The sequence below is a fragment of the Pseudophryne corroboree genome, chromosome 3 (assembly GCF_028390025.1).
Source record: "Pseudophryne corroboree isolate aPseCor3 chromosome 3, aPseCor3.hap2, whole genome shotgun sequence".
Classification (NCBI taxonomy): domain Eukaryota; kingdom Metazoa; phylum Chordata; class Amphibia; order Anura; family Myobatrachidae; genus Pseudophryne; species Pseudophryne corroboree.
The window spans coordinates 217,510,443-217,535,605 of record NC_086446.1 but is presented as its reverse complement, the minus strand read 5'-3'; the positions used below and the strand labels follow the sequence as shown (position 1 = coordinate 217,535,605).

Sequence of the window (25,163 nt, the reverse complement as noted above, 5' to 3'; positions counted from 1 at the left end):
CCCATAGAAAATCCCCAAGAGGAAATAAGTTGGAAAGTTATATTTCAATGGCCAGCCTTGGTTCAGGGAGATTAGGAGTGATCCAGTCTCATGGTTAATCTAAAGACCATGGTAATAATAGTGATGTGCACTGGACATTTTTCAGGTTTTGTGTTTTGGTTTTGGATTCGGTTCCGCGGCCGTGTTTTGGATTCGGACGCATTTTGGCAAAACATCCCTGAACATTTTTTGTCGTATTCGGGTGTTTTTTTTACAAAAAACCCTCAAAAACAGCTTAAATCATAGAATTTGGGGGTCATTTTGATCCCATAGTATTATTAACCTCAATAACCATAATTTCCACTCATTTCCAGTCTATTCTGAACACCTCACACCTCACAATATTATTTTTAGTCCTAAAATTTGCACCAAGGTCGCTGGATGGCTAAGCTAAGCGACACAAGTGGCCGACACAAACACCAGGCCCATCTAGGAGTGGCACTGCAGTGTCAGGCAGGATGGCACTTCAAAAAAATAGTCCCCAAACAGCACATGATGCAAAGAAAAAAAGAGGCGCACCAAGGTCGCTGTGTGACTAAGCTAAGCGATACAAGTGGCCGACACAAACACCTGGCCCATCTAGGAGTGGCACTGCAGTGTCAGACAGGATGGCACTTCAAAAAAATTGTTCCCAAACAGCACATGATGCAAAGAAAAAAAGAGGTGCACCAAGGTCGCTGTGTGACTAAGCTAAGCGACCCAAGTGGCAGACACAAACACCTGGCCCATCTATGAGTGGCACTGCAGTGTCAGACAGGATGGCACTTCAAAAAATAGTCCCCAAACAGCACATGATGCAAAGAAAAAAAGAGGTGCAATGAGGTAGCTGTGTGGCTAAGCTAAGCGACCCAAGTGGCCGACACAAACACCTGGCCCATCTAGGAGTGGCACTGCAGTGTCAGACAGGAAGGCAGATTTAAAAAATAGTCCCCAAACAGCACATGATGCAAAGAAAAAAAGAGGTGCAATGAGGTAGCTGTGTGGCTTAGCTAAGCGACCCAAGTGGCCGACACAAACACCTGGCCCATCTAGGAGTGGCACTTCAGTGTCAGACAGGATGGCACTTCAAAAAATAGTCCCCAAACAGCACATGATGCAAAGAAAAAAAGAGGGGCAATGAGGTAGCTGTGTGACTAAGCTAAGCGACCCAAGTGGCCGACACAAACACCTGGTCCATCTAGGAGTAGCACTGCAGTTTTCTAGCGAGAGGATGAGTGCTTCCATCTTCATGTGAATCTGAACCACTAGCCATGAACATAGGCCAGGGCCTCAGCCGTTCCTTGCCACTCTGTGTCGTTAATGGAATATTGGCAAGTTTACGCTTCTCCTCAGATGCTTTTAATTTTGATTTTTGGGTCATTTTACTGAACTTTTGTTTTTGGATTTTACATGCTCTCTACTATGACATTGGGCATCGGCCTTGGCAGACGACGTTGATGGCATTTCATCGTCTCGGCCATGACTAGTGGCAGCAGCTTCAGCACGAGGTGGAAGTGGATCTTGATCTTTCCCTATTTTACCCATCCACATTTTTGTTCTCCATTTTTTAATGTGTGGAATTATATGCCAGTAATATATCAATAGCAATGGCCTACTGTACCGTACTACTATATATTATATACTGGTGGTCAGCAAAATTATGCACTGTCCTCCTACTACTGCGCACAACAACTACAATGCACCACAGGTATGGATGGATAGTATACTTGATGACACAGAGGTGGGTAGAGCAGTGGACTACTGTACCGTGCTGCTATATATTATATACTGGTGGTCAGCAAAATTATGCACTGTCCTCCTACTACTGCGCACAACAACTAAAATGCACCACAGGTATGGATGGATAGTATACTTGACGACACAGAGGTAGGTAGAGCATTGGACTACTGTACCATACTGCTATATATTATATACTGGTGGTCAGCAAAATGATGCACTGTCCTCCTACTACTGCGCACAACAACTAAAATGCACCACAGGTATGGATGGATAGTATACTTGATGACACAGAGGTAGGTAGAGCAGTGGACTACTGTACCGTACTGCTATATATTATATACTGGTGGTCAGCAAAATTATGCACTGTCCTCCTACTATATATACTGCGCAAAACTTAAATGCACCACAGGTATGGATGGATAGTATACTTGACGACACAGAGGTAGGTAGAGCAGTGGACTACTGTACCGTACTGCTATATATTATATACTGGTGGTCAGCAAAATTATTCACTGTCCTCCTACTACTGCGCACAACAACTAAAATGCACCACAGGTATGGATGGATAGTATACTTGATGACACAGAGGTAGGTAGAGCAGTGGACTATAGTACCGTACTGCTATATATTATATACTGGTGGTAAGCAAAATTTTGCACTGTCCTCCTACTTCTGCGCACAACAACTAAAATGCACCACAGGTATGGATGGATAGTATACTTGACGACACAGAGGTAGGTAGAGCAGTGGACTACTGTACCGTACTGCTATATATTATATACTGGTGGTCAGCAAAATTATGCACTGTCCTCCTACTATATATACTGCGCAAAACTTAAATGCACCACAGGTATGGATGGATAGTATACTTGACGACACAGAGGTGGGTAGAGCAGTGGACTACTGTACCGTACTGCTATATATTATATACTGGTGGTCAGCAAAATTATGCACTGTCCTCCTACTACTGCGCGCAACATCTAAAATGCACCACAGGTATGGATGGATAGTATACTTGACGACACAGAGGTAGGTAGAGCAGTGGACTACTGTACCATACTGATATAATACTGGTGGTCACTGGTCAGCAAAATTCTGCACTGTCCTCCTACTATATACTACAATGCAGCACCGATATGGAGCGTTTTTCAGGCAGAGAACGTATAATACTGGTGGTCACTGGTCAGCAAAACTCTGCACTGTCCTCCTACTATATAATACTGGTGGTCCCCAGTCCACATAATAAAGCACACTGAGCACAGATATTTGCAGCACACTGAGCACAGATATGGAGCGTTTTTCAGGCAGAGAACGTAGATATTTTCAGCACACTGAGCACAGATATTTGCAAGCACACTGAGCACAGATATTTGCAGCACACTGAGCACAGATATTTGCAGCACACTGAACACAACTGAGACAACGCTGCACGTCCTCTCCCTATCATCTCCAATGCACGAGTGAAAATGTCGGCGACGTGCGGCTCATTATATAGAATATGAATCTCGCAAGAATACGACAGCGGGATGATGACGTTCGGGCGCGCTCGGGTTAACCGAGCAAGGCGGGAAGATTTGAATCTGCCTCGAAACCGTGTAAAATGGGTGAAGTTCGGGGGGGTTCAGATTCCGAGGAACCAAACCCGCTCATCAATAGTAATAATAAATACAATTTAAGTTTAGGTACCCCAAACTAAACATATTTTTTATTTTGCATGTCTGGGTTGAATACTCTTCTAGACAAAGGTGAGTTAATGGCAGCAGAGTGTGTGTGTGTGTGTGTGTTTGTGTGTGTGTGTGTGTGTGTGTGTGTGTATGTGTGTGTGTGTTTATATATATATATATATATATACATATACAGTTGTATCCACATTTATCTTGACAGTTAATAGAATTAACTGTGACCGGCCAGTCAGACTTAATCCCCTGCGGTAATGACTTAATCCCCTGCTGTATTGTTCTCTGTATTGTATTGCAGTTGAGAACAATAGCTGAAGGGTTTATGCTAATAAATCATGTTGTGACTAGGCACAGAAAGCTACTCAATTTAACGGTGGATACATCTGTATATATATATATATATATATATATAGAGAGAGAGAGAGAAACCATTGGTCCACACTCACAATTGTTAGGTACTTGCCGGGGGGAATCCAATGAAGGGAAACCTTTGTGGTTACCAGTCAAATCCAATAGCAATGAACGGGAACACTCACCAGTCTTCTTAATGCAGACTTTTAATTAAATGATCATAACAGACGATAGACATAGATGTACTATCTTCTGTCATGATCATTTAATTAAAAGTCTCCATTAAGAAGACTGGTGAGTGTTCCCGTTTATTGCTATTATATATATATATATATATATATATATATATATATACACTGCTCAAAAAAATAAAGTCTGTTTCTGATCGTTTGAGTAGACACATGCACATTTGTGGCTTGCTGGAGGTCATTTTGCCGGCAGTGCTCCTCCTGTTCCTCCTTGCACAAAGGCGGAGGTAGCAGTACTGCTGCTGGGTTGTTGCCCTCCTACGGCCTCCTCCACATCTCCTGATGTAGTGGCCTGTCTCCTGGTAGCGCCAACATGCTCTGGACACTACGCTGACAGACACAGCAAACCTTCTTGCCACAGCTCGCATTGATGTGCCATCCTGGATGAGCTGCACTACCTGAGCCACTTGTGTGGGTTGTAAGGAGGTCATACAGGCACGAGGAGGCCACAGACACTACTGAGCCTCATTTTGACTTGTTTTAAAGACATTACATCAAAGTTGGATCAGCCTGTAGTGTGTTTTTCGACTTTAATTTTGAGGGTGACTCCAAATCCAGACCTCCATGGGTTAATAAATTTGATTTCCATTGATAATTTTTGTGTGATTTTGTTGTCATCACATTCAACTATGTAAAGAACAAAGTATTTAATAAGAATAATTCATTCATTCAGATCTAGGATGTTTTATTTTAGTGTTCCCCTTATTTTTTTGCGCAGCGTTTTATCTGCAAAAGACAACTTTTTGATGGGTACTTAGTACTACTGTCAATCGTCAAACTTTCAATCAGAACAGAGTTATGTAACTCCCTGTGAGTGGTTCAATGACAATATTAAGGGAAATAAAGCGCACTCCTGTCTTGATATTCTGAAAATCAGAAAGCTATATAAAAGAAAGGCATTACTGAAGATCCTTGCGGAATGACTATATAAGTGGATAATGGCTTTAAATACATAAATGAATACAATTTCTGAGAAACCACATCTGGAAAGAACAGGAGACATGTACCACAATGAGGCCTTGCCAACACTTTCCCAGCATCAGAAACAGATATTAGTGAAAAGCTTTGGTTAGTGTAGGGTGCTGCTACAATTTCCAGCACTCATTGGGTTTTATCAGGAGTCACTACACAACCCAAAAATTGTGTTATGTGTGTCGTTTTTGGGAATCGTATTGTGTGTTCAATATTTCTGGACATTACTGTACATACAGAGGTGTTTCACAGATTTTTGATGAATACTATGCACAGCTAATTGATATTAAGCTGGAGGACTGCTCCTTCTCGTAATTTACTATCTCATGTTAATAATGCTTTTACTGAGGAATGGACTGTCAGCAAAGGCTTGTTGCTTCATGTTCCCCTGATTTAGCTATGTGTGATTTGTTTCTGTGAGACTAGTTTACAACAAAATCTTCCACACTTTGGACGATTTGAAGAATATTGAACGAGATATTGAAACGATTGTCTTGATTTTTTCTTATGTACTGTGTACTTCAACATGATTACTCGAGCACAAAAATGTATATACTCTCATGGAGAGCACTTACAACACACTTTGAACCCAACCATTTAATACTATGAAAACAAAAGTAAGTACTACAGTACAGTACAGTTTTCTTCCTTTACCATATTAATGGTACCCTACATTTTGCACCAAAGTCATGCTTGAGGCGGGCTAATTTTCAGTAGCTAACCCTGTATTATGCCTTCTTGGACCTGAATTTAGGGAGAATAGGATTCAGCCTATTTGCAAAAAATGTAGCATATATTTCAAAGTGCACATTTAAAAGGGCAATGGGTCTGTAGTTTTGAGGGGATCAGTACGAATGACCGATGGACGGGATGCCGGCGGTCAACATACCGACACTGTCATCCCATCCATCATAATCCTGACAGTCCCCAAGTAAGCCTCCTAATCGTCACCCTCTCCCTACCCTAACCCTAACGATCCCTTGTGGTTGCCTAACTCTAACCCCCCTCGGTGGTGTCTAACCCTAACCCTCCCTGCTTGGTGCCTAAGCCTAACTATCCCTTCCCCGCTGTCTAAACCTAACCCTCCTCACTTGATGCCTAACCTAACCCCACCTCCTCTGTGCCTAACCCTAACCATCCCTCCTCGGTCCCTAACCCTCCCTCCCCAGTACCTAACCTTATCCTTTCCTGTGCTTCCCCCTAACCCTAACCCCCCCTTCTTCAGCCTAAACCTAACCTGTGCCCTCCCTCCCCGCCAGCATGACGCCAGCGTGTCTTGCTGTCTGGACATTTGGGTTTCCCGCTGTCGGAATTGTGAAGCCGGCATCCCGTCTGGCGTTGGTATGTAGATGCCGGGATAGCATTGGTATAGCAACCGCCAGTATCCTGGCCGTCAGTTAGCTAATTGCTTCCCGTTTTGAGACTTTGTGGTGTTTCCCTTGTTTATGGTATGTGGGCTAAAGGAGTCTGTAGTGGCAACATTAAATAAATTGATAATCAGGGTTTCCCAACCTAGGTCCTCAAAGCACACTAAGTCCAGGTTTTAAGGAAAGCCTCTATTGAGCACAGGTGACAGTTAGTACCTCATTTTTTATTTATCCGCCTGTGTTCAAACATGGATATCTTTAAAACCTGAACTGTTATTGTGATGTTGGGAAAAAATGTGGACAAGGATCGGTTTTTTCTCAGTTTGTAAGGAAGCATAAAATGGATTACTGAATCCACCAGGGTTAGGTGCTTTATCTAGCTTAATTGAATGACCTTCCTACTTCCTAATTTCCTCATCATGCCAGGTAAACAGTGTCATGAAGTACAGTATTGTTATATGGTGATAGTGCTGGGCAAATTGGCTCAACCATTGTTTGTGCTTGTTGTCATAATGTTTTGGACACTATTTTAATATGTTTTTCATTTTGGAACAAAATAAAATGTATATTGCTGGTATATACTATATATTACAGTAACTATAAAGAGGGAAGTGTTTGCTGTAGGCAGGATGTTGGGTAATGCTTGATACATGATTCTGGTACTGTAATTTGGGCTAATATAATATACATTTTCCCAGATATTGTGAAAAATACAACATACTTGTCCTCTTCAAATTGCAACTACGGTACTTTTTACATAGTTCTCCTGAAACCTCCCCTCAATGCCCTATCCCCCAACTCTCATTTCTAGAGACAATTGAACAAACCACATCTCCTTTCTTAAACCGGTAGACAATTTATAACATTTAATGAAAATTATTAGAAAAATAAACTAAATACTGTATGAAACTCTGATACATTAGACCACCTGCTCAATTCCAGCTCAAATTTATACATTTCAACTTTTTTAAATGAACTCAAACAGTAGTGTTTTTTATTTTTAATTCAATTTTAACACAACAGTGGCTGGCATAAGCAAAATGCAAGCACAATGATTCAGAGTGAGAACTTTTGCAACTGCAAGTCATAAACTTTAAGCCCTAAATGTTGTTTTATTCTCATACCTGAGTAATCAGCTCAAAACCCAGAGTAGTGGATTTGAGCTGTTTATAATTCATAATGTGACCAATAAAGAACACTATTGCACACTTACCTATGGGAACATCCACCGGTATGCCCTATCATATTCTTGCCAGGATAGCTACGTGACTTGTTTTCTGGGTTTCTGACCCCGTTGTTGAAATGTCTATGAAAGCATTGAGATGTATTTTCTATATGTATTGCTAGTTACTGTATGTAGGGGGCTGTCATTAAGGTCACAGTAGCTTAGGACTCCATGTTAAGTTTTTTGGCATCTTTGGGACACTGTCTTAAAAAGAGTGGCAAATGCACCACTTGTCTTTAATAGAGTAAGGAGGAAGTAATAGCTTTTTAACAGAGACACAGTAGTATATCATGATAAATGTAAATAATCCATTTTATTTTAATGTTAAGGTGTGTTTATGTTAAAGTACACGTTACCTGCACAAAGGAACAGTCAGTCATCTTTAATCAATATCCACTTTGTGGCTTACATCTCATCAATGTCACTAGTTCCTAATGGATTAATAAGGTTCAGTCCATAAAATTGCAGCCTTCATTGTGTGTGCACACTTTACTGTAACTGATAAAGCTGTTAGTCCACTGTGCATGCAGTGAGAGAGCTGATTTAATTTCTCATGGAGGACCTCTTAGACATAGACATTGAATAGCCTGCAATAATAAAAGCCCTCTTCCCTCCCCTCCCCGGCCTGTCAATTAACCCTGAAATGTTTCTGTGGCTCTGGCGATTAGTATGCTTATCAGGCTGTTTAGTATGCAATTGACCTAACGTGCATACTAAGCGGTCTTCCCAGCATGCAAAACATGGCTACTGCTATGCCAGTGCTTCAGGCCAGCAACGTGCTCCTGTGAGAATCATGTAACAAGGGGGTTGCAGAAGAGGGACAAAATTATGTTATTAGCATACGGTACATGCTTTACTTTCCATCCTTCTCCCCAGAAAACATGGGGAGGGAATTTTTTTTTGCTACAGAATTTAAATTGTCTGTGCTTTACCAAAGAGGACCCATCACAGAGGACGTTGGAATCTATTTAAGTGTTACACAGTCAGATGGATCAGACAACTATAATATTAGTTTCTCTCCTTTAGTAAGAGGATCAGACAAAAAGCCTTGAGGGAAGAAAAAACACACGACTAGAATTAAATATTAAGTATGTTTCTAGTATCATTGGCCAAACCAGAGCAAATTATTAATATGGTCTGCTCCTAAGTCCACAGCTGTGATTCATCCTATTGGCAGCATTTTTATGTGGTTCACATTTCAGCTGCAAGCTTTGTGGTAGGATCTGCTTTCAGACACACTTAAAATAAAGAGTATTGGGTGTCTGTGTTTACTCTTACCCTTTACTCATAGGCTGCTTATGAATTTATGGATTAGTTTTCAGTTTTGATGTAGGGGTCTAATGGGTCTATTTACTAAGCCTTGGATGGAGATAAAGTACCAGCCAATCGGTTTCTAACTGTCATTTTTCAAACCCAGCCTGTAACATGGCAGTTAGGAGCTGATTGGCTCCATCCACTTTATCTCCATCCAAGAGTTAGTAAGTAGACCCCAAGAGTGATAAAGTACCAGCCAATCCACTTCCTAACTGCCATGAAACAGTGAATAGTGTGGAGAAGTGAATCAGTGGAGAAGTTATCCATGGCAACCAATCAGCTGCTATATATAATTTTATTGACTGCACTTTATAAATGTTACCTCAACACTGATTGGTTGCTATGGGCAACTTCTAAACTGGCTCACGTATCCACTCTTTTCACTGCTTCATGAATAGTCCCCTTTATCACTCTCCACTTTATAATTTTTGTAAGTCTTAATACATGTGGGCCATTGTTTGCTCCTCTCTCTCTGCATAAGATAGCCAAGACTCTCTTCAGATGTATTCTTTTACCATTATAGCCTTTGCAGAGACTAGCATAAAATGTCACAAACTCACTGTCTGGGAGCAGTGTTGGTGGTGTTGAGCCCTGTTGATACATGGGCCAGGGTGTACTGCACAACTTGCACCCATTATAGATATGCCACTTCTTCAACTTTATTATAGCAACATGCTGCTAGCAGCTGACATGTAGAATTACAAGGTACTGTAGCCTAATAGCATAAACAGAAAATGCTGCATGTACACCAGCCTCACAATCCAGAGCAGTTGTAGCACTATGTTTGAGATGCTAGAACTGGCTACATATGTATTCTTAAACTGGATCAGCAAATTGGTACAAAAAGTTAACGAAAGTTCTAAATTCTGAAAAATTTATTTAGCTAAATTAAAAAAAAAAATGGGGAGATCTGGTATTTTTTAACTTTTTATGGCAAACTTTGTGCACAGTGTTTGTAGATTCAATTAAAATGCTAATAGTACTTTTTAATTATTTAACAATATAACTAGGACTAGAGATATATCTTAAAAACACAAATGAAATCACGTACTGTAAACAGTTAACCTCAGGAACAGCAAACTTCAAGCAGAAAGGGAGAACGTGATCTGCACATTCCAGTCAGGGCCTATCAGTGATTGTACCTTGAACATATTTCTGGCCATTGAACCACTGAAATCAGATCAATTTTCAAACCTGTTAGAAATTTTCAAACATCCTCAGGGCCATACTGCAATCTGATCATCGCTTTGCTGTCGCGTAGTCAGCTAAGGTAGACCGTTATTCAATGAACTATCAGAAGTGATCTTTAGTGATTTGCGAAAACAGTATTCTCTTGCTGACTGGTTTTAGCCATCATAACTGTTCCTCCACTGTATTTATGTACACTTACAGGGGATTTAGTAATTAAAGGCACTTGTTTTCTCTCCACTTAGAGAATCAATGACATGTTCAGCAATTGTTCCAGAAGCATCTTTCAAGTACACTTTGTCAACAAAATTGTATTAAGCAGTTTGTGCCATTACTCTAGAATGACTTTTCCTGAAGATCAATCAAACTGCATTGTACTGCATAATCTCTGTACTTTTTTGTGCAGCTCATAATTATGTTTGCTGTCAAACCAAAAGTAATGAGCCGTTAATGAAGTACTTTTTTGTCATTATTACATTAGAAAAATCACAGAACACGTAACGATCTGGAGGCATTACTCGTGTCACCGTAATCTTAAAAGCTATCCAATCCTGAATAATAGCGACCATCTGCATAATTTGTTTTATTATCCTTAACGGCATTCCAATTCTTCTTTTCATCCCAGTAGTTTCTTCAAGATACTCATCTAGCATTTTATTTAATTAGTGGTTGAATATGACATACTGCAGATATATGAAAGTAGGGTATTACAGGGACCTACTCAGCATACAAAGCTAAAATAAAGGAAAATATAGGACTAGCTCTGTACATTCATTTAATAGAATTCAAGCAGGTTTAAAAACATTTTAACTTGAGTATGTTGTGGAATATGCCCTGACATGATGTTATATTGGAGTGTGTTTGATGTTTTTTTCACATTGCTTGTTCATTGGTAAATATTAGAGATCTGCTTTTCGGATTTACCTGGATCTCAAACCGGCATCTGATTGGCTCTAGGATGTCACATGTTTTGGATAGCCAATAAGTAAAATCCAGGCAAATCCGAACTTGCGTTAATTTTCGCGTTAAGAACTGAGTAAATCCAAACCAAATACATATGTTACATTATACTGTACAGGACTATAATGTATTCTCTACAGTGCATTGCAAATATGTATCTGGTACATTATCATGTACACACTAGCAGTATTTAATATATTTGTCAAGGCGCCCAGCCCATGCACTCATTAATGGTTAGGCAAACCAATATAGTGGCTGGCCACACCCCCTCTGGAGACTGACCACACCCCTAAACATGGGCCCCTAGCACTGCATTCCCTGGTGGGCCCTTCATGCCCCAGTCTAACACTGCACTTCTATTTTGTTTTTACAATACCTGTAGGTCCATGGTACAGTACCTACTAAGGGTATATTTATTATGATTTGTGCTGGAGATAACCCTTCCTCTCATTTATAGAATTTTCACTTTACCAAACTCATTATGCAGCAAGTTAGTTAAATTCCTCTTTATCTCATATTGACTTAATTTCTCACAGAAACAGCACTCCTATAATTTATTTTAACAATTTCTATCCTGTTCTGAAAGAAATTCAAGACTTTCAAGCACCTTATCAATATTTTACAGCAGGAAATACTCTGATTTCTGATTTCTTGTTTTACAGTGCTTTATTCCCCAGCAGGAGGATCAAGAGTAAAGCAAAAAAAAACAACAGCTTAAAAAAAAATCCCATTCAATGAAGTCTTGTGGATGAGGACTGCATCCTCCAACTTACATCCTGTGCCATCTTTATAGTAAGGCTTACTGGCATATCCAAGCAGGTTGTTAAATCCCTCTCTGCACTGTCTGTATGCAGCTGCAGTGTCAGACTGTGGAGATGCAGGCAGACTTGGAAATCTTAACTAAGTTCTTATGTAGGGATGTATGGCCACCTTTTCTGTTGAAGTTAACTAAAAAGAGCTGTCCCTCCAATATAGCTTCTCAATCATGCATAGCCTATAGCTATTGTAATACGTCAACATCCTTTCTCAACCACTAAGGGTTAGTCCACTAAGCCCATCGTCTCAATAGTTTGCAATGCATTTTTCCCAGTGCCGTAGCAGGTTGACAATCCACCCTGTTTCAGGCCCATCCCTGCACATGTGATGTCATGACAAGGTGGGGAGCTGCTGGGACCAGGAATGAGTTGAATACTTGAGAGTCCTAAGGACTCTTCAGGTAACCCTCTAGGCTTCTTCGTTTCATTCTGGTCACCTTGCAAGCCACTTATTGGTGCTAAGGGTGAGCATTAGTGCCATCCAGTGGCATTGGCCACCCACCCCTAGATACGTCTGCTTTCTCCAGGTAGAAGCTTTGTATAGATGTCTACAATCAGTACCGTAACTAGACATTTTAGCACTGTGTGAAAGAAACCGCATCAGCGCAAGGTCATGTTTTGAAATTAATGCTACCTCTTACACCCCCCCCCCATCACTCACACACCACTAGTTACAGCACTGCTAGAGCCGTAACTAGACATTTTGGTGCCCTCTGACAGAAAGAGAATTGGTCCCGCTCCCTCCGTTAGTCACATTACACCACACAGTAGCGCCCGTTAGCCACATTACACAGTACAGTAGTGTCCGTCAGTCACATTAGACCACACAGTAGTGTCCGTCAGTCACATTGCACTGCATGGTAGCGTCTGCCAGTCACATTACACTGCATGGTAGCATCTGCCAGTCACATTACACTGCATGGTAGCATCCGTTAGTCACATTACACCACACAGCAGTGTCCATCAGTCACATTACACTGCATGGTAGCATCTGCCAGTCCCATTACACTGCATGGTAGCATCCGTTAGTCACATTACACCACACAGCAGTGTCCATCAGTCACATTACACCTCATGGTAGCTTCTGCCAGTCACATTACACAGCACAGTAGCATCCGTTAGTCACATGACAAAACACAGCAGTGTCCATCAGTCACATTACACTGCATGGTAGCATCTGCCAGTCACATTACACTGCATGGTAGCATCCGTTAGTCACATTACACCACACAGCAGTGTCCATCAGCCACATTACACTGCATGGTAGCATCCGTTAGTCACATTACACCACACAGCAGTGTCCATCAGTCAAATTACACTGCATGGTAGCATCCGTTAGTCACATTACACCACACAGCATTGTCCATCAGTCACATTACACTGCATGGTAGCGTCTGCCAGTCACATTACACTGCATGGTAGCATCCGTTAGTCACATTACACCACAGAGCAGTGTCCATCAGTCACTTTACACAGCACGGTTGTGTCAGTCAGTCACATTGCAGAGCACGGTAGCGCCCGCCAGTCACATTACGCCGCACAGTAGTGTCAGTCACATTACACGGCACGGTAGCGCCCGCCAGTCACATTACACCAGACAGTAGAGGATATTATAGTAATGTATGTGCAGGGTTTTACACTGATCTACAGTAATTTAGCTAAACAGTCACTGATAGTCCAGAATTACTAAACACAAGGCAAGTCATTCTTCATTTTATTTATTTAATTAAAAGAAGTATTAACAAGCACATACAGTACCTTCTATATAAGCAGCACTTGCATTAGAGTCTGCACGAGGAGAGGGAGAGAGATACTTCACTTGTGTGGAGCAGCAGACGTCTCTGAGTCATCTCTAGTACCTGGAAGTCAGTGTACAGTGCACTGCAGGAAGAGCAGAAGAAGGGGGGGGGGAGGCGTAGCAGAGCACACAGGGGGAAAGAGACTCACATAGACAGACTGTCCAGAGCTGCCTGATGTGCCTGTAATGTATATTAGCAGCGCTGCCTCCAGCAGGGAAGGAGCCGGGCGCAATGCTGCTAATATACCGTATACTACAGCAGGCAGTGCTGCAGCTGTGGCGGCCAATAAGTGTGGATGGTGCGCCCACAGAGCAACTATGCTGTGAGCTAAGCACCATCCGCCCACATCTAGTTATGGCCCTGATTACAATAATGTCAATTTGCTGGGCAGTGCTTGAAAATAAATACTTTGTAATCATAGATATCTAAATAAATCATAATTCTCATTCACCACTTGCCTGGCATGGTCGCATAAGATGCGACCACACCAGCAAGTGCTTTATCTGACCTAATTGCTCCGGATGCGACCATTCAGATAAACAGCATGTCCAACTGCAGGGAAGGGAAACTTCCCACAGCTGCAGCTTTCGGCCTCCCTGTACCTTCCTCCATTGTTTGCCATGCTGTCGATCACTACTGATCGGTCAGCACAGCAGGACCCTCTGTGGCTGATGAAAATAACAGCTGCTGGGGAAGTGTAAATTGCCCCCACCCACCTAGGCCCCCCATGTGTACCTGGTGGCTGCAATGGCTATTAAAATCATAGTTGCTATGGTTGCAATGTTTCCGATGTTTTTGATGTTATGGTGGTGCCATCCAATGTTCCGATGTTTGGGGGGGGGGGCATTTTTTTTTTTTTACAGATATATAAAAATTATTTTTATTTTTAAATAAAATAATTTTGGATTAGATTAAATACATGTTTTTCGCAGAATTCACTCATAAAAACCCCAGGCAAATTATGGGCAGTTTTTGGGGAAGAAAATTGTCAGTTAAGTGGTTAATGAGTTTGGTTCTTGGGCTAACTCTGCCAGTGAAAGACACCCTTGGTTGTCATGAAAGAATGCTGTCTAAAATATGGTAAAGCTGCATTTTAATTACATATTTGCCCCTGTTGAAGAAAGTGATTCACATTATAGCCTTGGGATACTGTTGGTCAACAGTCTGATTCTTCACAAAATAGAAATAAGTAACAACTTTCTATCAGTTGAGCCTCCTGCCTAATTCATATTGGGTCTGGTAGCATTTGTCAATTGATAGAAATTTTAGTTGAATGTTCTTGGCTCACCTTAAATAATGTATAGCCCTTTTCACAGTATTCCAATCCATTTGGCCTGGCTTTGAGACTCCTCTATTTAAGAATCACACTGCTGTTGTAATGTGAAGTCTGATAACCATAGCACTGTAGAGTGATTTTCTGCTTTTATGTATATATGATTGGGCAGCACAGATGGTATAATAGTTAACAAGCATTACTGCCTCACACCACTGAGGTCATGAGTACGATTCCAAACATGGCCCTAACTGTGTGTAGTTTGTATATTCTACACTTGCGTGGGTTTCCTCTGGGTACTCAGGTTTCCTCCCACAATCCAAAAATATACTGGTAGGTCAATTGACTCCCAACAAAGTTAACCCTAGCGTGAATGTGTGTGAGTGTACACGTGGTAGAGAATATAGATTGTAAGTTCCACTGGCGCAAGGACTGATGCGAATGGTAAAATATTCTCTGTAAAGTGCTGCGGAATACGTTTGCGCTATATAAATAACTGTTAATAAATAATACATAATTATCTGATAGTTAAATACCTTGGAATCATTTTATTTTGTATTTAATTGCAATGAAAGTGCTTTCTGGATTTATGTCCAAAAATCTATTTTTCTCCTATTGTTTGTCTTTGATTAAGAAGGAACCTTCCATTTTCTTCTATCAAACTGAATACCCAAGTAATGTGAAATGTTTTCTTGTTATTTTTGTCTCAAAATCTTGGTTTAAAGCTTGAAGCATTACAATTGAATATCCTTGTTACTCAAAAATAGACTATAAAATCATCCACATAAATAAGTACATAGTCAGTTATTCTCATTCTGTATCTTCTGTGTTCTCTCATAAAATGTTACTCCATTCTGAGCACTCCCTCTATTTGGATAGTTCATTTGCTCACAGACTGCTACAGCCTACAGTTATCTCTAAATAGAAACATGTCAAACTTACATTTTCAAATATAAATATTATTAATTTTAGGCTTGCTTGCTTAAGTTTTGAGCAGCTTTCATTTTGTTTTCTTATTTTTTATTTACTCCCTTTGAAATACAGTGCTGAGTTACTCACATACACTTTGCAGATTCCACTGAAGAATTGCTTATATTCTTGTATTAAAATGTCTGAACCCATGTCTGTGCAACTGTTATACTGTACTACTCTGTTCAAGCATCAAATACACAGGCTAATATTGTGGGATAAACTTTTCTGTGACTATGAAGAGGAACTAAACAGTGACAACTTATGATACAGCACCACCTCGTGTCTCTCTGTTATAGAGCCTCATGTCAAAATTTTTATGAGTTAAAATGCTTGCCTTCCTAAAGCTTTGTCAACATAATTAGGATAAACTTAATGCTCGATACACACTGGCTGATATATCGGGCATTCATTTGAATGGCAATATATTAAATACAGGGGCATAGAATTTGATGGCAGATAAGAACCAACTAGCCCATCTAGTCTGTCTGTTTTTAATCCTTAAAATAATCTCAACCATTTTTTAAACTTAGAGGTCTATTTACTAAGCTCTTGATGGAGATAAAGTTGCTGGATATAAAGGGGGTCATTCCGAGTTGATCGCTCGCTAGCTGTTTTTTAGCAGCCATGCGAATGCATAGTCGCCACCCACAGGGGAGTGCATTTTAGCCTTGCAAGTGTGCAATTGCATGTGCAGCCTAGCTGTACATAAACATTTTGTGCAGTTTTTGAGTAGCTCTGAACTTACTCAGCCTTTGCGATCACTTCAGTCTGTCTGGCGCTGGAATTGACATAAGACACCCGCCCTGCAAACGCTTGGACACGCCTGCGTTTTTCCAAACACTCCCAGAAAACGGTCAGTTGACACCCACAAATGCCTTCTTCCTGTCAATCTCCTTGCAATCGGCTGTGTGAATGGATTCTTCATACAATCCATCACCCAGCAACGATCCACTTTGTAGCCATACAACACGCCTGCCCATTGCGGTGCATATGCATGCGCAGTTCTGATCTGATCGCAGTGCATCTAAAAAACCTAGCGGAATGACCCCCAAAGTACCAACCAATTGGCTCCTAACTGCCATTTTTCAAATGCAGCCTGTGACATGGTAGTTAGGCTGGTACTTTATCTCCGTCCACTTTAACTCCATACAAGGCTTAGTAAATAAACCCCTTAGTTCTTTGTAAGTATATTCATATACCTATCCCAAGCATGTTTAAATTTCTCTACTTTCTTAGCCTCTACCACCTCTGACGTGAAGCCATTACATTTATCCACTATCCTTTCTGTGAAGTCATTTTTCCTTAAATTTCCCATGAACCTGTCTCCCTCTAGTTTCAGTGTATGTTCTCAAGCTCTAATATTGTGAGGGTGTCAGCGGGTGTGTACCAGCAATATGTCTGTAAATGACATTCACAGACATATCGTGTCAGCCCTGTCGCACAGCAGATGGCTCATAAATCTGCATATATATCAGAACATTATGCTGTGATTGTACGGGTGGTCCGCTGACCACCAGTACACTTGGTGTGGGGGCCAATGTCACAGCTGGGCAGGCAAATTCAAATGCTTGACTATCTGCATGACAAGGACCAACATATCGAGCAGCCAATTGGTAAGTATGTACACTTACCTTGATCGGCTGCTCGGATGGCCTGTCCACCAACATACAGTAACTGTCCGGTGTGTATCCAGCTTAACATTGTCTTATGTATCCCTTTCAAATTATATGTTCAAATCATGACTTTGATCATTAATTATTTTTTGTTTTCTGTTTAGCTTTAAGGATTTCTTTTTAATTTACTTAAGTAAATTCTTGTTTTTTTATTAAATACAATATATCTGAAAAAAATAGCTTTTATTGTCAAGGAACATGACATTGTAAATTACTAGTAGGCCTACTGCAACTGTACATTATATTGACCTTTTGTCCTAGCCAATGTTATTTGTTGAACATTTAAATGCATCCTTCCTGTGTATCCAGTAGATCATTAAATCAATAATATTGCACACTGCTTTTCCAGTATATTACTTGAGATTTCTCAAGTACCTGCCAAGCCTCAGAATGTTGTTTGGAGCAAGTATAAAGAGGCTTTTAAAACAATTTAGAAATTCTGCCTTTACTTACTGAACTCTGGACCTTGTGAAATAGTTTTCCGAAGCATGACTGTAGTCTTGGGATTGAATATTGTTTTCGTGTTCCATGCTTGTCAACCCTACTTTTATAGTGAACTAATACTCCATGCTTGCACATGTGTGTTCCCACTGCAATCCTGTGTGCCAAGTTAATCAGCTGCTAATCAGTGCTGTGTTAATAAAGCTTTCCAACATGACTCATTTCCACATTGAAAACCAGTCTTGGAGCAAGAATATATTTTGCCCTGACTCTGAAGCAGTGGGCATATAATGAAAAAAAATCAATTTCTTCTTCTGATTGTGGACCTTTGATGTTTGATGTGCAAAGAATTAACATGGTTGCAATTAATAATGTATCTTGCAATAGGAGGGGCATGTGCCCTGTGCTGTATCTCGCACTATTGCTGGGTCCAGACTCTGTACCTAGATGGAGGTGTGCTGACATTACAGTGTGACCAGCATCCAAGTTCATTACTGCTCATGCGTGGCCTTTCTGGACATTGTCTCTTTCCATCTTCAGTTGAGACAGGACGTGCCCCTGAGTGTCTCTCTTCACCGGATACTGGACCATACTGTGGAGGTACCATAAGTGCCTGCTGTATCATCTGCTCACTCTAAAAGGGCCACTGCCACCACTGAATGTATAGTACAGGTGTGGGCTACCCCAAGAGACACACTACTTGCATTATCCCCATAAGCTCCTGGATGGATCTGTTTGTACCAGTTATATGTTCATACCTGCATTAATCCAGTGTTATCCTGCGTCTGCCAAGTGGATGCCTATCAACACCATAGACTCTGCTAATATGTTATTGTCCTCACAGGTTATAACAGTATAACAGACCTGGCCCACGCACATTTGTCCCTTGCATTAAGCAATTACATTAGCACACCATGAATAAAGTAGTTGGTGTTAGAGATATTGGGAGGGATGTAATAGGGTCCGCATATCAGGTGAATTCAGACCCTATTACATCCCGCCCTTTAAAAAAAAAAAGCAAATTGATTTAAAGGGGGAATTATTTTGGTTAATAGATGTAGTTCATGTGCCCTTGATATTGCTGGAAAATATAATATGGCTTCTGACTTAAAGAGGATGTCTGCAATTCTCATCAATAGAATTATGATGTATAGAAATAAACAGGGCCATCGAGCAATTGGGTGGGCACTGGCTAATGTTGGAGTGCAGCAATAGCTGGTTGGGGACCCTATGCAGAAGTTGTACACCATGGGTGCCCTCGGAGTGGCTCTTACATCTCCCTGGATAGAAAATGCCTATGTCAAATTATTTACTATTTATCAAACCTTGAAATGTTTGCAAATACTATACTGTAGAAGTTACTAGAGGTGCATACACGCGTGTGATTCTGCCTAAAGGCCGATTTTGCGATTTCCCTTGAACTCCCCGGTTCCACTGATACGGTGCAATTTTGGCAATGTACAAATTTGACTATAAACTAGATTGTACACTTTCTAGTCAAAACTGACTTGCCTGCACAGTATATTTTTTCTTGCGATACCAACCCATCGTGAGCGGTATGTACTATGTTTTCTATCGGTATGGACTATATAGTCCATATAGGTTGTTCAAATCGCACCATGTGTATATGTGCCAAATCTAATATGTTCATCAGTATTTTAAAAGCTAAACTTACATATAGAATTATACTGAAATGAACTAGAAAGCCTCCTAATATTGGGGCTCTGACAAATGATCAATGTCCTAGACAAAAAACAGGAAAGTCTTCTTTCCTAAAGTTACACAAAAAGGTTTCAACCTAAGGTGCATGCAAATCCCGCCCTGACTGCAATTTTGTATGCAGTGGATCTGTGAATATATGCTAATGTCGCAGCCATGGGGATTTGAAAAGATGCCTACTGGCGTTGTCTCTAATCCGCCACTTGTCAGATGGAAGTCAGCCATCGAGCCACTGTAACTGCATACACAGATGCAGTCTCAGGCTTGGACAGACCCCTGAAATAGTCGCAATACATCTGCATTTGACTCACCACCCCCTGTTACCTCCCATAACAGCTCACTGACTGTCAATCACTCTGCATCCAAATCCTCACTGTGACTGCCATTGGTGATCAAACCTGACACATGCAAAGTGCAAAAAAAATCACTCATATCCGCAAACATCTGCATTGCATGCACATTTGAATCAGGCCCTATGTACTGTATCTTGAATCAAAGTGAAAATTGAGTATTAGCTATGCATATTTGTTTCTGAGACATAGCTAAAAGCCTTTTAAATCTTGTCCAGGCATTTAACAAATAGGTAAAATAACTTAAGCCAACATAAGTATAATCATTTTACCTTCAAATAATGCATGGGACAGGCCAGTCAAATAAATGTACCAGTGTTCCTGAACTCCCTGCTCATATTCTGACAGTCTTCTCCCCAGATGTGTGTAACATGTTCAGCTTTATGTAAGCTAGGCGGGGGCTGTTATATGAAATTTAGCTTATCCAGAAAAACCTAACTGCATTACAAATAACATTGTCATATGCTGCATCTATGCATAAAGTATAATTATAACTAACCTGCAACACTGCATATTTGTTACACAATTAGCATTTGTAATCAGCCTTGTATAATTCTTTTCTGTCATTAGCAGATGGTTTTCATTGGGAAGCGTTAACGATCCTTTTTGTAATAAACTTGATGTACGATTGTCCAAGTTTCAGTCATGTTTTCAGGATTTAAATCCACTTAAATGTTGGTATTTAACAGTGTCACCCTGTCAGGGCTATGTGGTTAATTTTAATTTGTATTGGAACTTTGAATATCCTGCTATCTAAACTGTTCTGTAATATTCTATTGTGGTAAATAAATATTAGGAATATCTTCATGTATACAGACAGCTGTTAGGATGGCAATACATTTGACCTCTTGTCATGTTTTTCTAATAATAAATAGCAGTTTCTGAATCTTCTTATCTGAATTATATATTATATTGCTAATGGTACATAATACTGGAAAATGGTATAATCATACAGCATACAGTATAGCTACGAAAAAATAGAATAACAATAAATTATAAAATGTAAATATTGCATTTACGTTACTGACGGTCTATATATTTTTTACAAGCAATACTTATTGAATTAAACATTACTTTTGTAGTTTACAAAATACTAATAAATGATAAGATGTAAAAACAGTCGCCTATGTTACAAATTAACAAATACATTTCACCGTTCTTGAAAAGTTAACAGTCTGCCTCATGTTTTTGGCACTGCCGTTGAAGCCCAGAATTAATTTAGCAGTGTAACCTGTGGAACCCATTTCTATATAGTAAAACCATAATAGTACATAATTCATAAATACAGTTAAGTTATTCAATCAAAACATGAACAAATAAACTAATGCTAGATACTCATACTATAAACATATTACATAAAATAACAATACGCAGAACAAGAATTGTACTTTTTATATATGCTGTTATTGCTGGGCTATTTATTAAATTGAACTGATATAGAGTGAAACATAGGAGGGTATTCAATTGAAGTCGGAAACTGTTGTCTTGTCGGAAAGACGGCACTTTCTGACTTTTTTAGGTTGGAAGGGGTTCCGACCTATTCAATGTGGCCCCATTTTTTCTGTCGAAAAGCACATGGATCGGCGGCTTAAGCCGTCAATCCACATTTATTGTCGGAAGCGTGTCCAAACCTGACAGGTTTTAGCACCCTTTCCGACAATGTAATTTCGACTTTAAAAAAAGTTGGATTGCCATTGTCGGGAATGGGCCAAACGTGTCGGGTTTGGCCGGGCATTGAATACTCACATGTCGGATTCTTTCCATCGGAAAGGATCTGACATGACTTGAATACACCCCATATACTGTATGAAACATGTACTGTATGATAAAAAATAATCCTATCTGTCATAAAGTTACACTATCAGACATATTCAATTAGCCACAGGGTTGCCGTTGAAATAGTGCCACAGGCAAAGGCTATTCAGTTAAGTAGCCTTTTTCCAGTGCCCACAATTGATTCCACATAAACTGCGAATCAATGGGTTTTCCTTGTGCTTGAACCTGTTATTGTGTCATATTCTCACAGACTACGTTGTGAGCTGCAAGGTATAGTCTCCCATCTGGGATCCATGCATGGGGTAATCCTCACTACTTGAATTGGTCTGACGTGGCAATTATCTGATAATTGAATATGCCTATATAGGGCAGATTCAATTAGTTGCAGTGTTTACCGTGTGACTCAAGGTCTGGGTTTAATGCCTGGGGCTCACTTATTAGGCAATTTCCCTGTGTGGTAAATCCATGTGTTAACCCATAAAATCCAAGTTAAACCTTATGGGTAATTGAATCTCCCCCTAGGTTCTAAATAAATGTATAATATTGTATGATATCTCTATTATTTGATATCTCATGAAAATGAGTAATTATTGCACCCCCATTAAAAAAAAAAACCCATCAACTTTACTAGGATTACCCTGAAATTAGAGCCCTCAGTTATTTAGGGTTTGCACTATTTTGGAAGTTCCTATTCTCCTGAGCTGCATACACATCTATTTTTATCTAGAGAGCTAGTTGAGGATCTTTCTGATTCCTTGTATGGTATTTTTCATTTGCTGGCATTCAAAAAGTCTGGTAATTTTTTTTAATGCTTGCACAATATTTAGACTTACTTTCTCTAATCTTACTTGTGATAAATTCCTATAGCTTTTGCCATGGATGCGTATGATTATTAATAAAACAGATCTTCCATCCTTGAATTCTTAGCTACCTACATTTGAAAATCACAGCTTCTTGGCAAACTTTCCTGCTGACCAGATGAGTTCTATACATGTTAAATATTTAATGATCTGCATCCTCAATATTCTGATATGACCACTGGACCATATTCCAGTTTCACTGTGTATGATTCACACTTGCACAATCATCCATTAGTGTGTTTGCGGTCTGCGTATATATACTTTATAATTGTGTGTGTATATATGTGTACTGTATGTAATATATGCATTCACATACACATGAACAGACTAGTTACACTATGTTTTAGATATTGGAGGACCATAACAAAGAATGACTACTACTGACTATTTTTGGTAAATGTAATAAAATATCAATAAATTATTAAGTATGATAATCCAGTATAATTTGCAAATGTTTTCTGTTGCAGATATCCGGGGATTGCAGGGATTTCTAGACCAGGCATCAAGATTAGGGCTCGATGTGTCATTGCAGAAAGTGGACAGAAATATCAGCAGAGTGTTCGCCAGCCTTTTTACCTCCATGAAAACAGAAGAGCTGAACCGGTACAGAGATACTTTACGCAGGGCAATTTTGCTTCTAAGTCCGAGAGGGGCACAAAATTTCATCAATGAGGTCAGTAAACATTTTGCTTTGCTAACTAAATGTATGGTTTTTATAGCAGTTTAGCGTGTCAAATAACAGTTTTTGTTTTTAGTATGAACTAATAATGTTTCTGACATCTTTTAGTTTATGAGTGTTATTGTTTTGTCAGGGCAGTAGAGAGCCTTGCCAGGCCCAGATACTTTTCATGGAGCATGGCCTAATCACAAGAGGCGTGACCATGCAGAAAAAACAGTACTTTAAGTGCCTCCCTGGCCACACTACAGCCCAGCACACAGCAGCATGTACTGGGCTGAGGAGAAAAGCTGCAGCTGCTGCTGCTGCCAGGGAAGACAAATGGGGGGGGGGATGTGGTCATGGGCCCACTCAGGGCCCCTCCATCAGACCTGGGCCTGGGAAAAATGGTACTGCTCCTCCTTCCACTGTTGGCAGCACTGTTTGTGGTAAAACAACAGCTATACAAAGTGGTTGGTAAAACACATTTCTACAGGTAACTAAAATAAAAATAATAAAGCAACAAAACATAACTTTGTCCTGGCCAGACAGAACGAAATTGAGAATTTCAGAGTAAGATGACCTCAGGACTGCATAAAGTCTGTCATTCTACCAGTGACAGTATCCTAATGTCTTTTCTATCAAAAGCTTCTGACAGAGTTTTACTACATCGATGCAATGGAGCAGAAAGACCATCCGCTTTATCAATGAAGACATTTATTTATTTTCAAGGTCAAAAAACAAACAGTTGAAATGCACAGTCCAAAATGATGAGGGCTCTGAAGCAAGAATGCTAGAACGCAGGCATTATACAGAAGTTGGAACATCTTCGTGTGGGCATACGATTATATCAATTGATCCTTCCAGAAAGATGTTGTCATTTTGTCACATTGTATTTTATGCCTTGTGATTATAAAGTGGAGAGAATCCAATCAATTCCCAGTTACAGCAGTTAAAACCCATAGTATATTCTGTATAATAATGTGAATTCAGGTTAATACATTTGAGCTAAATTCAACAGTATTTAAATTCTACTTATTGATGACTGTTGAATTTATCAAGAGGAGAGCAGTAATTTTAATATTTTTACAACACCCGCAGACTGTATACAGGCCCTCATTCCGAGTTGTTCGCTCGTTATTTTTCTTTGCATCGGTGCGATTTTCCGCTAACTGCGCATGCGCAATGTTCGCACTGCGGCTGCGTCAAGTAAATTTGCTAAGAAGTTTGGTATTTTACTCAAAGCATTACGAGGTTTTTTCTTCGTTCTGGTGATCGGAGTGTGATTGACAGGAAATGGGTGTTTCTGGGTGGAAACTGACCGTTTTATGGGAGTGTGTGAAAAAACGTTGCAGTTTCTGGGAAAAACGCGGGAGTGGCTGGAGAAACGGGGGAGTGTCTGGGCGAACGCTGGGTGTGTTTGTGACGTCAAACCAGGAACGAAACTGACTGAACTGATCGCAGTGGCAGAGTAAGTGTCGAGCTACTCAGAAACTGCTAAGACATTTCTATTCGCAATTTTGAGAATCTTTCATTCGCAATTCTGCTAAGCTAAGATACACTCCCAGAGGGCGGTGGCTTAGTGTGTGCAATGCTGCTAAAAGCAGCTAGCGAGCGAACAACTCGGAATGAGGGCCACAGTACACTAACTACGTTGACACCAGAATGTTGAATGTTATGATGTCAATTGTGGTTAAAGGGTGTCATTCCGACCCGATCGCACGCTGCAGTTTATTGCAGTGGTGCGATCGGGTCAGAACTGCACATG

General features: G+C 40.2%; 1 protein-coding gene across 2 annotated transcripts in view; it reads left to right on the top strand.

Annotated features, from left to right (window-relative positions):
• Positions 1 to 25,163, top strand: part of GRID1 (glutamate ionotropic receptor delta type subunit 1) — a 1,444,362-nt gene that overhangs the window by 695,280 nt on the left and 723,919 nt on the right. For both annotated transcript variants that reach the window (XM_063958815.1, XM_063958816.1), the window contains exon 4: positions 23,208 to 23,413. In XM_063958815.1, coding sequence (XP_063814885.1) covers positions 23,208 to 23,413 — 206 coding nt within the window. The remainder of the gene's footprint in view (positions 1 to 23,207; positions 23,414 to 25,163) is intronic.